Source organism: Typopeltis vanoorti, chromosome 8 (genome assembly GCF_054136105.1).
Source record: "Typopeltis vanoorti isolate ZY-2024b chromosome 8, IOZ_Tvanoo_1.0, whole genome shotgun sequence".
Taxonomy (NCBI): Eukaryota; Metazoa; Arthropoda; class Arachnida; order Uropygi; family Thelyphonidae; genus Typopeltis; species Typopeltis vanoorti.
In genome coordinates this window covers 119,396,256-119,415,243 of record NC_143556.1, presented here as the reverse complement: position 1 = coordinate 119,415,243, position 18,988 = coordinate 119,396,256, and the positions used below count along the sequence as shown (strand labels likewise).

At 35.1% G+C, this 18,988-nt stretch overlaps 1 protein-coding gene across 2 annotated transcripts in view; it reads right to left on the bottom strand.

Annotated features, from left to right (window-relative positions):
* Positions 1-18,988, bottom strand: part of LOC150104316 (solute carrier family 35 member E2B-like) — a 317,311-nt gene that overhangs the window by 79,454 nt on the left and 218,869 nt on the right. For both annotated transcript variants that reach the window (XM_090396916.1, XM_090396915.1), the window contains exon 5: positions 1,972-2,025. In XM_090396916.1, the coding sequence (XP_090253042.1) occupies positions 1,972-2,025 (54 nt within the window). The remainder of the gene's footprint in view (positions 1-1,971; positions 2,026-18,988) is intronic.

Genomic DNA, 18,988 nt, shown 5'->3' with positions numbered 1-18,988 from the left:
TTCTGATCATCTTATATAGATATCTTGTTCTGCATTCACCAAACAGGATTTATTGATATCTTCACACTTTTCCTCTAGCCATTTTGATTTGTCTTTTCTAACTGCCTTCTTCACTTTGTTGCATTTTTCTATGCTGTTATTCCATTTTCACAGAATTCTCTCCTAATATTTTATGTTTACTGTTATATCCTAGTTTCACTGGCTTTGTGTCTGGGACTGTTTGACCCACTGCTCTTAAGTATGCCAGCATAAATCTCAATTGGAACACAACTGAGATTTATACAAACATACAGAGAAACATCCAGTAGGGATGTTTCTCTGTACGCTTCGTGAGACTTACTTATAAAGTGCACAGGCTGCAGTCTAGAGATTAAGGATTTTAGGGCCTTATAAATTTAAATCTTATAATTTTTGCAGTGAGTAATTTTTTTAGTTTGATTATTTTTTCTTCATAATTTTCAGACTGCATAAATTTAGAATTCTAAATAAAATTGAAGGCCACAAATTATAATTTTAGAGCTGTTATATAATTTTTACAATCGTTTTTCTAACATGCATAGGTTTTTTTCCTTTATTTTTATTATAAATTTGCATACTTTCTCTCCTACTGCCATATCAACACAAAACATGGCACTCAGTATCCAGAACCTGCCAATCCACCTGCTCATTATACCACGACCTACCTATGTTTACTGGTAGCTTTATAAGCAACAATTAATGCATGCCCAGTCACTCTTATGTTTAGTTCATAACACGCTATTCTACACTCTATCCTCTTCATAATAAATTTATCACTCAACAATATTACAAATGAATGTGAAAGTATCAAGCTTGAAAAAAAAAAAAAAAATGTAAATATCTATTTTTTGCTATATTCTAATTTAATAAACAGTTTTATAATACTACTGCAAACTGTTTCACCACACACTCCTTCAATAGTATATACAGTAGATAAGTTTCATGTCACTTTTTATTTTTGCTGTTTTATTTTTTTAGTAACTTGTATCTATCTTTTATTAAATTGTCTCCAAGACTTTTCTTTAGTTACTAATTTTTCCCGTAGCTTAGCTTTTTTACATTTTTCTCTGTATTCTCTCAGTTCACATGTCAGCTTGCTTGTTATGAACTTTCAATTCATTTTCTTCTTTTTTGAGGACTACCTTGAACTTTTTTTGAGTCCACCATGAAGCTTAGATTTTTCTCTCCTTGAAATCAACTTCATAAAATGTCTTACTGGCAAAATCAATGTTGTCATCAGACTATGCCAGGTGAGCCTACAAGTCAAAACTCATTTTTTTCTTGAGTATTTGTGAGTTTGGGTGTAAAGTACAACTCTGAACACTGTTCAAGTGATGATTTTTTCCCAACTGTCTTATATATTTTCCTTTTCACATTCAGTGTGAAAACAATGATATTCAATTTCATTCTGCTTAAAACTAAATAGTGATCACTTTCTTTTCAGATCCTTGTATATTCTTGTGTGCTGAAGAAGCATGCAGATACCACAATCAACAACATCTTCTGTAATGCTTTTGTTCTTGTACCATGTAAATTTTTGCACATCTTTATGGTGAAACATGGTATTGGTAATGACTAGTCCAGTTCCATCTTTGCCACAGATATGTTGGAGATACTTATCTCAATTTCTGCAGATGTTTTACTCTGAGTTTATTCCAGTAGCTGACTTTAAACCAATGTTCACTGACAAACACAGCAGGGAGTCTTGTTTAACTGGGAGATGCCCCAGCCAGGGTATCACAGCTTATGAGAATAAATAGCATTCAACTTATTTCTGTTAAATGGGGGAAAACAAATTAAGTGCATCAAGTAGTAAACAAAGTCATTGCAAGACGATGGCACCAGAGCCAGTAGAACTCTAAGCTATTAGTTTTATGTATATGTATTCATATAAAAAAATCAACTGCAATTCTTTCCCCTCTTAAATAAACTATATATTGTAATATTACTTACCTATATTTATGACTTTCACCACTTAAAAGCATTTTTGAATATACATTCTGCAAACTGAAAAGAGAAAAATTTCATTCACTAAGTCAGCATGTTAGATGAACTCCTATTCAACTATCACTTCTAAATCTCTCTCTGTGTGTGTGTGAACGCGCATAATATCATAGTATGAATAAACAATGTTGAATAACATATTCATCATCCTACCGGAATTTAATAAAGGGCTCATTACATTTCTGTTATTATAAAACAGTTTTGGGGTGCTTAAGCATCCCAATTGATGAGAGCACCCTGGCATTGGACGTAATCTTCAATCCTCACCTTCTCATGGTGCACCCTATTAGGTATCTATCTGGATACTGAACGAATGAGATGGCAGTTTGGGATTTAATCAACCAAATTGTATTCTTATTGCTTAAACCAAAATATAAAATGATGGTAGAACATGACAGAATTTCATATTGGCTGGAGCATTGTCTGGTTAAATAATGGAGCAAAGCCTCCATTATTTTGCCAGGGAATCAGGGCAAACAGCAAAAAAGTGAGCTACTGAAAAAAATCCTGAAACACATCCGAACTCAACATCACCAGTGTTCAAGATCAGTACTATCAACAAAACAAACCTGAATCGCAAACTAGCAGAAGAATTGAATAAGTATTAGATCCACATAATAGGGGTGACTGAAACAAAGACAATCAGGGAAAAGGAGAAGGAGTTATAGTTTTCGACATTAAATAAGAGGATAATCTTGTTGAATGGCAGACAATATCAAGTAGAGTGATGTGGGCAAATATCAGAATGGGGAACTGGACAATGACACTTATTTGTGCCTATGGCCCCACAGAAGGTTCTACCTTAGTAGAACCTAAGGTAGAAGAGGAGGAATTTTTTGAGGCTTTACAGAAAACAACTGATACAATGAAAAAAGAAAAGTTGATCCTTGTTGGAGATCTAAATAGCAGAGTAGGAAATTATTGTCAGACATACAGAAATATTTTGGGAAAATTTGGAGAAAACAGCAAAGCTAATAATAATGGCAAATACCTGTTGGATTTCTGCTCAGGACATGGACTGGTTATTACTAACACAATGTTCCAACATAAAAATGTGCACAAATTCACATGGAGAGAAGAGGCAAGGAATAAGAAAAGTCTCATTGACTGTGTGACTGTTGATGGTGATGTTTTCTCACTGGTGTAGGGCACTAGAGTGTACAGAGGATTTGAAATTGGAAGCGATCACTATTTAGTCTTGAGCAGGATAAAATTGAATTTCATAATGAAAAGAATAACGTGTAAGAAAGTTTTAAAGTGAATAAAAGTTGAGCAGCTCTCAGATGTGAACTGTAAACTAAAATACACAAACATTATTCAAGAAAAAAATGAAAAAGTCCAAGAACAGGAACCAAACCTCAGAGATTCAGTGGCAAGTCCTGAAGAATACATTGATTAATTCAGCCAGAGAAGCATGTGGTGAGGTTGTCTGCAAGGATAGAAAAATTAAAATTGCATGGTGGACACAGGAAGTTAAAGAGACAGTGAAGGAAAAGAAGAAAGCATATTGAAAGTTCTTGGCAAATAAGTCAGCTTGTGCACTTAGAGAATACAGAGGCAAATGTAAGAAAGCTAAATGCTGTGTAAAACTAGATAAACAAAAGTCATGGGAAGACTTTGATAAGAACATGGAAAATAAATATCAGGAAGGTGTCAAAATATTCTGGGGGCTGTTGATAATAAAGCTCAGAAATGGAGGAAAGAGTGGTGTAAAAGGAATTAGAGATGATAACCATGGCATGAAAACTGGAGAAAAGATATCCTTGATGTATGGGGTAATTACTTTCAAAAATTGATAAATGAAACAAGCAGGGACAGCACAGTGATAAAAGGCACTCAACAGGCACACAATCAGAAATATATATCCACAATTGAAATAGAAAAAGCCATCAAAACCTGAAATGAGGAAAGGCAGTGGAAGTAGATGATCTTCAACCAGAAATTCTAAGTATGGAGGTATAAAAGTCATGTAGTGGCTGCACTGCATAGTTCAGAAGATCTGGTCTGGACAGAGGAATGAATTCCAGATAACTGTAGTAGAGCTCTCATAGCACTCATATATAAACAGGGAAATAAAAGTGAATATTCTACGACAATCATACACGTTCGTCACAGTGGTTGGGAGTGAAAGACGCTCCAGGAAGGACTCCAAAGACACCTCTGCATCCAATGAAGATGTTTACTGTATGGTGATCTTCTGCTGGTGTTATTCACTACTCATTCCTTCCACGAGGTGAAACGATAAATGCAGCTTGATATTGTACAGATATACGGCAAATGCATGACAAATTGTGCCTTAAGCAACGAGCACTTGTGAATAGACACAGAGTCCTATTGCTTCAGGATAACGCCCGACCACATACGGTAGTGTCAACCATACAACAAATCAACAATTTGGGATATAAAATTGTGCCTCATCCTCTCCTGACATTTCCCCAACAGATTACCATTTTTTCTGGCACTTGACCCATTTTTTGTCCAAGAAATGCTTTGCCAACGATACATCAATTTATCAGGCAGTGGAGGACTTCATCACTTCCAGAGACACTGATTTTTACAAATGTGGTATAAATGACCTTGCTACATGTTGGCAACAATGCATTGATGCTGCTGATGATTACTTTGATTAAACAGGTATTCTTCTTCTTTTTATTCTCTTCTTTTTTAATCATCCTTAAAATCGGCCATTTCATTTGCAACAACCCAATATTTTAATTTTTCCAAAGGGGGTCCCTCACATCCAGAAGTTTGGGAAGCACTGATCTACACCAATGCCAATTACTGTCCACCACCAGTATTTTGAAAGACATTCACAACCATCTATGCTGATAGTGGGATTCGAATCTGCAGCTTTTTGACTCGAGAGCAGATACACTTATAACTCTCAGCAATTTCATGCACTTTGACTCCCTGGTCATCCAATACCATATCGTGCACTTGATCAATGATTTCTGGTGTTGTCACACTCTTTTGGACGTCCTTCAAGTGAATCATCTTCAAGGTTGGTACGGCCGTGTTTAAACTCAGCAGCCCATTTCTTGTCGAAAATGAAGGAGAAAAGGACCCATAAACTTTTATGAACTTCAAATGAATTTCTTTTTGGTGTTAAACCTTCTTTTACAAAGAATTTTACAACCGCGCAATACTCAATTTTATTCATTTCAGGGGATACAGACAAACTTTTGCCAGACAGCTGTATAAAACAAACTACTCGATAGAATGACTTGCAATTTCACATGGATGCTTATTACAGATGTACCAACTTAGGGGGAAAAAAAAGAAATATCGCCGATAGTGTTGCCATCTATGTCGAGAATTTTCTGACCATCCTCGTAAAACTTGAATCTAGACTATTTGTTGCTGTATATAATGTTTACTTTATTCCATAAAATTGTGGCATTTTGAAAAGTTTCCCTTGGCAACATGCTAAGAGAAAAGCTTTTTCAGATCTGTAAAACGTTTTTAACATTTGTGGTGAAACAACAAGATGTTTTCTCTCGTATTGGTGTATCTGTTATTGCATATAAGCAGACATGCTACATATTATGATGGATTATAACCAAATCTGCATGAGGGAGGGGGGGGGAGATATGTTTATTTCAAGATATGTTATAGTCCACAGAAGTGAGAGCTCTCTTTGGCAGACCGCTGAGAAGAGTCAATTCATGTTGAAGGGGAGAAAGAAATAAGGCAATGTACGAATTGGTCACCAACACGCAAAATCACGTGGTTTATACGTAAAATTTTCCAATGGTTATACAAACGAAATAGTTACCACTTTAAAAACTACAATGATTATAAAAAAGAAGTTAATTTTCCGATGTTTAATAATAAACACTCATCCCACAATAGGAATTGATTCCCCTATTATCGGAATGGATTCTCCTTCTTTTGACATGCACAGAAGTGTCAAAGGGTCTCCTATTTGTGGGCGTACTGTAGAAACAAATAATTAAGGAGAATTGATTAGTATATTTAAATTACTAAAAGATGTAAATGTCTGATGAATTTTCCAGTAAAAGAAATCTCATGATAAGAAAGAAGAGGAATTTATTGAATTTTTGCAATACGATTTTCTAAAGCAGCATGTGAAAGAAGGAACTCTAGGTCAAAGAGTGTTAGATTTGTTTATGCTGTCAGAAGCAGTCTCTGTTAAGAATATAACTATTTTACCACCAGCTGGTGACAGTGATCATGTTGCACTTTCTTGGGAAGTATTAAATTATATTGATTTTCCCATTAGAACAGTACATGCTGAACTACAAAGCTGAAAATTATGATCAACTTAGAAGAAATACTGTCCTTGGTCCCATGGTATCAACTGAATGGGGTATGTCAGCGATGCATGGGAATCTTTGCTTAAATGAGGTAGTACCTGATTGTATTCCTAGTGTGCAAAGAATAAATAGGTTGGGAGTGAAATGGATGTGCAACTTTATTAAGAAAGAGATCCACATGAAGAAGATGATGTGGAAAGAATATCACGAGAATAAGAGTGAGAGAAGTTAAGAAATATGTAAAGCTCAGGCCAGAAAAGTAACGAGCATTGTGTGGAAAGCTAAATCAGCGTATGAAAAGAAATTAGCTATGCATGCTAAAGGCAATCCAAAACATTAAGCTGCAAGCAAAAGAAATGAATGAATGTGGAAGAATAACCATATTGATTTAGATGGTACTTTAGTGTCCGAAGCTAATGAGATTCTTCAATTAACAAGTGCTCACTTTGCTAAGATATGTCAACCTGACGTATATAACATGGTGAACAGTGCTACTGCTATATTGGATGAAGAGTAAGAGGTGCATGAAAATTAGGTTGAAGAGCTGTTGCATAACTTAGATAAGAATTTGCCAATAGGGTCAGATGGAATATCAGTACATTTGCTAAAGGAATGTTCAGCTGAATTGGCTAGGCTTTTCGCATTTTTGTATAACTCGAGTCTCAAACTCAGGAATGATACCACAGGAATGGAAGGAACGTATGATAGTTCATTTGGTGCAATAACTGATGTATCTAACAAACAACCTACCAGTATCTCTGGTGAGGTAGTGAAGATTTTAGAAAAGATGTAAGAGCTTGCATGCAGAAATAGGTAGACAACTTAGCTGTACTCTGCTAGAAGCAGAATGAGTTTACTAAAGGAAAGTAATTTTTTAGCAATTTGCTCATATTTTATAGCAATGTTATAATATTGGATTTCGCTATGGCATTTGATAGGATACCACACGAAAAATTGTTTCATTAACTGGAGAATGTAGGATTGGAATATATCCTCTTGACTTCGATGACTGACAGACAGATATCAAAAAGTGGTGTATGGTATACTGATAGGTCGTTTGTTAGATACATCAGTTTTTGCACCAAATGAACTATCATACATTCCTTCCATTTGTGTGGTATCATTCCTGAGTTTGAGACTCAAGTTACACAAAAATGTGAAAAGTCAGGCCAATTGGGCTGAACATTCCTTTAGCAAGTGATATGAATCTACGAGATTTAAGGTGACCAGCACTGTGCCTCAGGGTTCAGTTCTTGGGCAACTGTTGTTCAATCTACACATTAATGACATTAGGAAGGGTCTAACATCAGGTGTGCAATTGTTTGCCGATGATGTGAAGATAGGCTGGGCAATCAGGGATGCTACTGATATTGAGCACTTACAAAATTATTTTAATAGACTGGAAATTTGGGCAAACGAAAATGGCTATCAGTTTAATGCAAGTAAGTGTGAAGTTACGGACTTTGGCATGATGAGAATTCTAACAGCATATGATATTAGCAGTTATGCTACAAGAAACTAGTTTTTTATTTATTTATTCATATGGAATTTCCTCCCTTTTCTTCCCCTTCCCTACTGCGGCGAGTTGAGCCCCCTCATGAAGGGGTTAAGTATTTATGGTTGTAGATCCGTGTGTGTTCACGGGGCCAGTTTGACTGTTTGCAGGATGAAAAACCCCAGATAAACTCGGGAGGGAACCCTGCTGTCCACGCCCAAGACCGGCTAACTTGGCTATGGCTGAGGAAGAGCCTTAAGCTCCTCAGGTCGGCGACAGGAATCAAACCCAGGACACTCCTTCCCCAGGAATATGGTTGCGAAGCGCAAAGTCACTAGGCCAACCGCACGGCCACAAGAAACTAGTGAGACTAAGGATCTTGGCTTAATGGTGGTTAGTTTGTAGTTCAAAGGTCAGATAGCAGAAGTTGCAAATACAACTCAGAGAATGCAATGTTTAAGCAAATCTTGTAAGGATAAGGCGGTCAATTTTGACTCTTTATAAGGCCTTGATAAGACTGCATCATGATTATTGAGAGCAGATTTGATCTTCCGGGTTCCAAGGGGTTAAAGAAGCTGTGGAAAGGGTGCAAAGAAGAATTACGAAGATTACATCTGGATTACAAGATTTAGATTATGAGGACATATTGCAAGTATGTGGAATACACTCTGGTAACAGGAAAATGAGGAGTGATATGATAGAAGTCTACAAACTTCTGAGTGATTGTTATAGGATATAATCTGATGAAATTTTTCATTATATGGAAGGTGGGGAGAGAACACGTGTGTGTGTGGGGGGGGTCATCCATGTAGTTAAGTTTGTTTGCAGTCAAGAAAAGGGTAAGAGATAGATTTTTTTCTCTCACAGAGCAGTGAATGAGTCTGTTGTTGAAGGTTTGACTTTAGGGTTAGTCTAAATGAGTGCATCTAGTGTGAATGAATTTAAGAGAAGGTATGACAGATGGTTTGGGTGATTTATAGCCTATCTTCCTCAATGGTTTCAGATGATGATGATGATGATGATGATAATAATAATAATAATAATAATAATAGCATCTGAGTTGTAGAAATTTTTTACTTGGTAAGGTAGTAGGTAAGAACTTTAACCATGTAACAACTAGAGCAGCCACTGGCCAAAACTCATACACTGTCCAGCTTCAAACACACTAAACTAACTTCTGTCAGCTTTCTTCATTCCATCCACCTTTATTATTTGCCACTGAGTACAATCTCCCACTCTTTATGAAACATATCAACAGACTACATTTAAATGATCTGATTTAATCTTGCCTACAAATTGTCATGCTATAGGCCTGCGATCATTCATGTGTGGGGTCAACATAAAAAAACAAGCCTTGGTAAGGTAACCAAACCATATTTAGGATGGAAATATATCAGCTACCAAAAGAGGTGGATAAATACAGAAGTGAATTATATGTGATCCTATAACCTCTAGACATGCAGGTTTGCATTTACAATGAGCATAATAAAAAAACTTATGAGAGAGAAAGAGGTATGCTTGCAAAATAGAAACAACCAATAATAAATAGCTGTTGTATATAAATATATATTTTTAATTTTAATCCCACACACAAGGGGGCAGTAGGACCTATAGCAAATAAATACTATACATCAGCAGGTGTCAGGAGTAGAGTAATCTGTTGATATTCATCTTAAATAATTAAAGGTTGTAATCATTTGGAAATGCTTCATGGGGGGGGGGGGGGGGCTGTTCTACAGAACTGAGGTAGATGGTTCAATTAATATGCAGTTTGACTGTAAAGGGATGTTGAGCAGCTGTTGCCTGAATTCCTGTAGATTTAGCAGAAATGGGAGGCATAATAGATGGTAGTTCTTTCGAACAGCAGCCATGAAAATATTTGTAAAAGAAATACAATACAGGAAGAGGGTAGGTGAGATGAGAGAATGTGTTAAATACAAGTCTTTGCTGCATTCCCATGATAAACTGACATCCCCACACACACACTCACACATTCCTATACAGGTCCTCTGATTAGGCTACAACATCTGCTATACTTCTCATAGCTCTCCCTGAATTTGCATCATCGGCAAACAACTGTATATAATCATTTAAGTCCCTTCCAATGTCATTTACATACAAATTAAACAACAATGGCACCATAAATATGCCTGGGACGCACCAGTAGTGACCTCCTGCTTCTGGGATATTACTCCCCAAACACGACCTGCTGATACCTATCAGACAATCAATCTTCAATCCAATGGACTAATCTGCAATCTAACCACATCTGTTCTGATTTAACTACTAGTTTGTCAAAAGTCAATCTTCAAGTGACTGTGTCCCATATTTTTGGTAAACTGATACAGCCATATTTGTTGAGATTTTGAGGAACGTTTATGGCTGCTGTTGATTCCAAAAAAGGCTCTTTTACTTGTATTGACTCCTATGTAGCACTTTGGATTATTTTTTTTTTTTTTTAATTTTTATTATATGTTCTCCAAGCAGATATCAAGATCTTTCTGTCTGCCCATAGTAAGCCAGATCACAAATACAGGATGTGATATGTGATGGAGTTGTGTCCTTAGGTGGACAAATAATGGAGTGCTGATTTGATATATATAGTTTGAATGAGTGTGAAGCTTATATTCATTAGTCACCTTGGATATCTTTTCAGATGTGCCCCAAATATATGGGAGAGTAACAGGTTTCCATGATCTTGTATATTAGAGGAAAGGGTGATTGAGGTGAGGGAGGTCAGTATGTTATTTATTTTTTGAGTTGTAGCCAGTGGCTAAAAATGTGTGTGACCTAGGGTGAGTTCAGTGGTAGGAGCAGTATTATTGGAAGAAACAGATCTGGTTCTTTGTGTACATTTAGGATAAGCAATGCTGGATGATAGTGAGATCATTTGTGTAAATATCTTCCAGTATGTTGGCTTCCTATAAATAGAAAAAATAAATAAATGAACCATTTGAAAGGCAAGTCACACCATAATTCTTTTCTTAATTCTTTTCCAATGTTAAGTGGATTTCAGTATGTTATGTGCTTACATGAAATGAAAATATATAAAATATGCCAGAAGCATATAGACAAATAGCAAACACACTGTCTATAGCAGGGGTGGCCAACCTTTTATAGTTCATGCATCAATTTTTTCATTTTTAAGTTAAGATGCGGCATGCAAACTTATACCACTTTTCAGTCCTTTTAAAATATAGTAATATGGATATATTTAACAGTTATGCATAAATGATTTATTATATATATGGTAATATATATAAATAATCAATGACAATCTTAGCAGTTTTAAATAAAAGGATTTCATATAAAGACAAGATAAACATTAATTATTTTATTGAGACTTTTGAAATTGCTTTGCTTTTGCTAAGCTTGTAGTGTTTGGAGTTAAATCAGTTACAGAAAGCATAAAACACTTTTTCAAATTTGAATCAGTCAGTCGCGACTGTAGTTTGTTCTTAATCATTTTCATTGATGAAAATGCTTGTTCGCATCTGTATGTAGTTCCAAAACGACAGATATAACTCTGACCAAATTTTCTCAGGTCTGGAAAATGTTCACAGGGCAACGATCGCCAGAAATTAATTATATCAGAAGCATCTGGGAGTGATGGAAGTTCATTAAATTTCATTTCAATAAAGAATTGGTTCTGAGATCAATAAGTTCCATTTGTATGTTACTAGACATCGTCAAGATTTTTTGTTCAGTAAGTGAAAAGGGATTTATAAATGCAAGTATACAGTCTTCTTCTTCGGCAAAATCGCTAAAACGACTGTTAAAGAACTCTTGCAATAATTTGAGTTTCTCAGTATATTCTGTAAAGTTGCCATTATCTTCAACTGATTCACTATGTTCTTTTAAATGTGGAAATTGACTTAAATCCCCGTTTTCTAACCGGGAGATGAACAGTTTTAATTTTATTTTGAATGCACTTATGTCATTTACTAAGCTAGGAAACAATTTGTTCTTGCCCTGCAGTTTCAATGAGATGGCTGGTATCATCAACTAAAAATAGCCATTTCTCATCACACAACAGGGCTTTTTCCTCATGCAGCTCATCCTTCTCTTCCAGAAAATTATAAACACTTTCTTTCAGCTTCCAAAATCTACTGAGAACTTGTCCTTTAGAAAGCCAGCACACCTCACAATGAAGGATGAGTTCACCATATTCCATATCTAGCAGTTCACAATATTCTCTGAATTATCTTCTGAATTATCTCTTGCTCTAATTTTATTCACACACTTTACAACTGGTATCATAACATGCTTCAAATGTAGAGTTTTCGCACATAGAGATTCTACATATAGTGAGATTCTACATATAATACAGTGATAGTTTAGTAGAGAACGACCTAAAAACCTTTCAAGTAAAGTTAAAGTCCCAGAAACCCTACCTACCATTGACGGTGCTCCATCAGTGCAAACACTGATGAGCTTACTAGAATCTAATTGTTGATTTTCTAGATATGACTTTACTTTGTCAAATATGTCTCACCCTCTTGTTTTTTCATGAAGTGACTCAAGACCGATAAGTTCTTCAAAGATGTTAAAATTACCATCAATTCCTCTTATAAAAATGCTTAATTGGGCTACATCACATGTGTCAGCTGATTCGTCCAAGGCTAAAGAAAAGAAAGAACAAGCATGAACATGGACTTTCAATTGCTCATTAACATCATGGGAAAGTTCTTCGATGCGTCTTGTAATTGTTTGCTTTGACAGAGCAATTTGGTTTACTTTTCTTTCAACATTCTTTTCACCATGATATTTTGCAAATTTTTCGAGACAGGGCTTCAACTTCCTCTCCATCCGAGAAAGGCTTGTGCTTTTTAGCCAACACAAAGGAAATTTCATAAGACGCCTCCAGCATTGCCACACTTTCACAACTTCGTTTCACAAATATATTTTGTCTCTTTTTTTTATTTCTTCCTTTTTTATAACCACATATTCTTTCTGCAACTCAGACCCAGGAACTAACTTCAGTTTTTCTTCTAATTCAGCTTGATGTTTTCTCTAGTGTCTGTTAAGATCATGTCTTCTGTTATCTGAGAGAGTGCTTTCACAAACGATGCACAACGGTTTTCCTGAAGGACCCGCAATAAATAAGAACTCGTTTCCCCACAGTTCATTAAACTGGTGCTTGCTATCACCTTCTGCTTTTCTTCTGCTCATTTTCTTTTGCAAAGTAATGGGTAACTGACTGTAAAAAAAAATTATCCCAAAAAGTAAAGCTTATTATTAAATAATTTATTTAAATTATTTTATCGTTTTTACCATTATGAACATTCAGAAACAGTTCTACAAGTTTAAGAGAAGATTCCTGTTTTCAGGAAGGCCAAATACAGTTCTATAAGTTTAAAAATCATATATATATAGTTTTTTTTTTCATAGAGAGTTTTCGTCTCTCTCTCGTAATATATTATGTCCAATGAAATACGAGATCGCTTCCTGCCATAAAACAGTCGATCAGCTGGCAATCACACACACACACAACCCAAACATCCTCATTACGAAAGCTTTGCTGATGATCAGTTAAATTTTAGGAATAAACCTACTATACGTAAATAAAAAGGAAAGATACTGTATAAAAAAATAAAAAAAAAACACATTCATATAAATACACTGAATAATTGCAGGTTTCAGTAATCAGAAAATTAGTTGAGCAGGAAAGGACTTGACATACGTTCAAAATGAAAAAATGAATATTTAAATTTACAGAACTATATTAAGCCTTCATGAAAACAGAAATCTTATCTTAAACTTAACGAACTGTTAATAAAAACATATAAGTTCAAAAACACGGGATTGTTCAGTCACATCGAACGTTATGACACCAGAGTCAGCTGTAAACTGATTGAGTAACTGGTGATGCATATCAGCATTTGCCGGTGCCTGTTGCTTCAAGATCAAACAAGTATAATAAGTGCGCACTCTAGAATTCAGTGGTAGGTTAATTGTGTGTTTATATATATATATATATATATATATATATATAAATCGTATAGAAAATTTTTTAAAATTTTTCTCTGGGGTTCAGTGCGCCACTTCTAATCATGCGATGTGCCACTTTTGGCACATGCGCCATAGGTTGGCCACCCCAGGAGGAAAGGGAGGGAAACCTAATACTGTTCAATCCAACTGTATATTTTTCCTCTCCACATGAAACACCACCATGTACTGTAAATGTGAATATATCTGGGAGGAAATTGGATTTTTATCAAATCAAGGGTTGCATTTATTCATACATCAGTAAATTGTTAAGTAATATCAAAGCTAATCATTATTTCTAAACTTTTTAGAATATTGGGTTTTTATTAATATTAAGTTAATAGAATATTCTACAAAGGAAGAAGAGTTATCTGTGAAGGTAGTGATTTTTCCAAGTATTTAGTAAGGTTTTATGGGACTGTCCGGACTGTCTATACTATCAACAAATGTAAACATGCCATCAGGACTGGATATTTTAGTACCAGTTTGAACAAGATTATAATGATATCTTCCATTCTGGCTAAAAAGCAAAGGAGATACTGTATGGTTTAAGAATGGAATTACTGAGATCATCAATGGACATACATAGACATTTTTTTTTAAGTGACCCAACAAATGAAAGGTCAGAGGACCTATAACACAACAGTGATGTGTAGGAAAGTGTTTATGGAGAAAGAAGTAATCTATTGACATATCAATAGAACCCCTAGAACTAGAGGTGATAGTCAATGGGAAAAATAGTATGGATTGTTCCAGAGAATAGAGGTGGAAGGAATGAAGGAAGATGGTGAGATGTTTGTTCAGAATGTCTAGGTGTTGGTCAGTGGTTGTTCTAGTTCTTACATGGGTAAAAGAAAGTGAAGGAATGGTAGTGGCCAATTCAGAGGAACAATGCCCATGAAAGTTCCTATAAAAAAGACACTGCAGAAAAAGACCACTATGGGAAAGTGAATGAATGGAGTCTGTGAGGGAAGGACTTATTTCCTTCATCTGTATATCATCAAAAATTCTCAGGAAAGTTTTAGGTGCACTGCTCCAAATGTGGGGACAATATTCCAAGGTTAGTAAGGACTGAGACTTATAAAGTGTTAGGAGATGAGCAAGAGAGAAGTAATGTTTTGAACAGAAAAGAACTACTGAGTTTTGCAGAAGCCAAGGATGCTATATGTATATAATATATTTGTATCAACAAGTACTAGTCAGCCCAAGAAGAGAAAGCTGATTTTGAAAAGAAATTGGAACATTATCAAAAGTGGGAGTGAAGCAGGATCTTTCTTGCGACTAAATAAGGCAAACCTGAGTTTTTATGGCATTGAAATTTGCTGTCTTCACCCAATTTGAGATTGTTCAGGAGAACGATATTTTAGTCATTGGTTAAAAAAGATCTTAATGCTTCTATCATTTGAGTACTACAGGGTTTCTCAAATTAGAAATAGGAATGAAGAGTACTGTCATTGGCAAAACTGTGAATATGATTTGAAGTTGAGAGACAGAAGGTTATTGATGTAAAGGAGGAAGGAAGTTGATAAGAATACTGAATGCTGCAGTACTCCAGCATCTGATGAGAGCCATTCACAATGAACAACAAATGAGGAAGCCAGCAGGATGGAGACAATAAGATGACAGCTTTTTCAGGGGCCTCGATATCAGATGTGATCATATGCCTTTGAAATATTGAGAGCAACCACATGAGTTTCTCTAAATATTTCAATAACCTATTTCCAAAGGTGGATGAGATTAGTGAGGGGGGGGGGGGGTCTGATGTATAACAAGAATGGCAGAATCCATATTAGTGATTGCTAATTAATTATGAGTCTCCAGGTAGTGAAGAAGCTGGTTGTTGATAACTTTCACCATCACCTCATTCAGCCAGTACCTTTTTTTTTAGTACAGACTGAATGAAGGCATGCTTTCATGCTGTTGGGTAAATGCATTGAATATGCCAGCTTATATTAAGTGATACAGGATGGGTATTAATTCTGCAACACAAGTTTTGAACAGCAAAAGGAATACTGTCTAGAGCAGAAGCCTTATTATTATCGAGAATAATCAGGGTTTTCCTAATATCAGAAACTGCCCATTCCTTGCAATGGGCAGTTTCTGGCATTGCACAAGATGATTTGCCTTAGCGATCCAAGCCAGTGTTGAAGAAGAAAAAATTATGTCAACAGGTCGACCTTCACCATGGATGAGATTACCATAGTACTATCAGGATGCAAGAGAGGTAGAAACAAGGGCAGAAGTGTTACCTCTAATAATCTTAGTGAGGGGATCAGATGGTTTGATTGCCAGTTGAGCAGGAGGCAAGTTTATTGCACTTCATTCTTATGAAGCCTACTCTGGAATTATTGATAATTTTTTTTGCATTTATTTCATTGGTTGTGTGAACTGAATGAGTAGCTGGAGTTTTTATTTTAACCTACTGAACACATTATGCATTTTTATAATTAAACTCCTGCCTTTTATATTTGTATTTATCTGAAGTCCTTAAAAAACTTCTCTCCTGTTAACCTTGATGAGGCATGCAATTAGGCTCATAGATGATCCCTCTCTTACAAACTCACTTCAACCTCTATCTCACAGGTGCAATGTTTCAGCACTATGTCTATTTTACAGGTACTTCCATGGTTACTGTTCCAGTGAATTGGTAGCCATCATTTCCCCACTTTCTGTTACACCTGTAACAGAAATACAAGAGTTGCAATTACCAAGCACCCCTTTACTGCAAACACACACCAAACCTGCTTCTATTCATTGTCTTTATGTCTCTCTTAAAAAAAAAAAAAAAAAAAAAAAAAAAAAAAAAATGCTATATCAATCACGATTAATAGATTACCTAAAAGAAGCCCAAATCAGTGAACATATAGAAGAATGGAAAACTTTAATAAAGATAATCCATAAAGCAGCCTCTGATGTACTTTGAAAGAAAAATAAAATATTAAAGAGAAAAAATATTAAAAATCTGGAACACAGATATAGAAAATACATTAAAAGAAAAACAAATGGCATACAAATCACTCCTTCAAAAACATACAAGGGAAAAGGAAAAAACAAAAGAAACACAGCTAAAACCAGTACAGAAAGCTCCCCAAGATTCTTGGAACAGATTTATTAATAAAATAGAAGATGTACATGGAAGGCAAGACGTAGTCTGAAAAATATTAAGGAAATTAAACATCAAAGAAAGATATATATATATATATATATATATATATATATATATATATAGCAAAAATCAACATAATATAAGAGAAAAAATGGATAGAACATAAGAATTTATGGAATGACCCAAAGTTAATAAGAGAAAATAATAATGAAGAATCAGCACTGATATAGAACTAATAAAATTAAAAGAACTAAAAGAAACAATAAAAGTATCAAAAAATAGAAAATCAACCAGATTAGATGGCATAAATACAGGGCTTTGGAAATATGGAGGAGAATATTCACATCACAGATTCTTAAAATTAATAAATAACTTTTGGAGGAAATGTGAGGTTTCATCACACTGGTTAATAACTAAGGTTATATCTACATTTAAGACAGAGATGATTGTGAATATCACAGAGGAATAATTATTCAAATTAAGGGGATATTAAATCCCACATTGTTTTAAAACCGAATAATAAACTCAAAGATTGGAATCAGAGTTTCATGCCGAATATAATAAACTATAAAAGTATCGGTGGTTACTAGCATGAGCTAATGCAAGTAGTCCTAGTATGTAGTACAATCTCAGGCAACTCATTGCAAAGGTGGGGAAAGTTCTAATCACTAATCTTGGTATTTTCCATAATGTAAAAACACATTTCTTAGGAAATGTATGCTGTTATTACATTATGGTGGGAGGTCACTACCCAGACTGGTTTCAGCCTCTTTTGAGGCTTCATCAATGAGTAGCTAGACCAAATAGATACCAAAGGGTATAGCGAAAAGAACTTATATACTCTGCTATACGAGTTGTCAAACAGGTGAACCATTAAGTTACTTAAATATAAAGAGCCAATAGGCTTCATTTCGGCGATATAAACATAATGTTTATATCGCAAAAAAAAACTGTTTATATCGGTGATATAATGTTTATATTGCCGAAATGAAGCCTATTGGCTCTTTATATTTAAGTTTATATTTATATTTGTTTAAGTTTATATTTGTATTTACATTTCAGCGATATAAACAATGTTTATATCGCTGAAATGTAAAACGTTTATATGAGTTGTCAAACATTCACTTAATGTTTGACAACTCGTATAGCACAGTATATAAGTTCTTTTCACTATACCCTTTGGTATCTATTTGGTCTAGCTATTCACTGATGAAGCCTCAAAAAAGGCTGAAACCAGTCTGGGTAGTGACCTCCCACCATAATGTAATAACAGCATACATTTCCTAGGAAATGTGTTTTTACATTATGGAAAATACCAAGATTAGCGATCAGAACTTTACCCACCTTTGCAACGAGTTGCCTGAGATTGTACTACGTACTAGGACTACTTGCATTAGCTCACGCTAGTAACCGCCTATACTTTTATAGTTTACTATATTCGGCATGAAACTCTCTGATTCCAATCTTTGAGTTTCTTATTCAGTTTTAAAACAATGTGAGATTTAATGTCCCCTTAATTTGAATAATGTTTATATCACCAAAATGAAGCCTATTGGCTCTTTATATTTAAGTAACAGGGGAATAAGTTTATTAAATACAAATTAAAATTTACAGTAAAATCCTAAATAAAAGACTTAGAAATATTGCAAACAATCTAATCTCAAAGAACAGCATAGTTTCAGATTATGTACAGACAATATTTATGTGCTAAAACAAATTACTGTAAAAAAATGAGAATTTAATTTCGAGACTCATATGGCCTTTATAGATTATGAGAATCTAATCTAATCCTGTGGCCTCCTCTTTAAGAGAGTTGCAGCTGATGAATAGTCTGCTTCCATGCCTCTCTATCTCTTGCTTCTGTAAGATTCTTGCCCTTCCAATCTTTGATGTTGTCCTTCCATTGCAGTCAGGGTCTTCCTCTCCTTCCCTCCACCATCCCCTGCAATACTATTCTGGAAAGCTCTCCAGAAGAACCCCTCATCAAATGTCCTGCAAACGCTATTTTTATTCTTTGGATACTAGCCATAGAGTCTCTTTTAATTTTTAATCTTTCAAGAAACTCTTCATTGCTCACTCTTTCAGTCCAGCTGATATGAT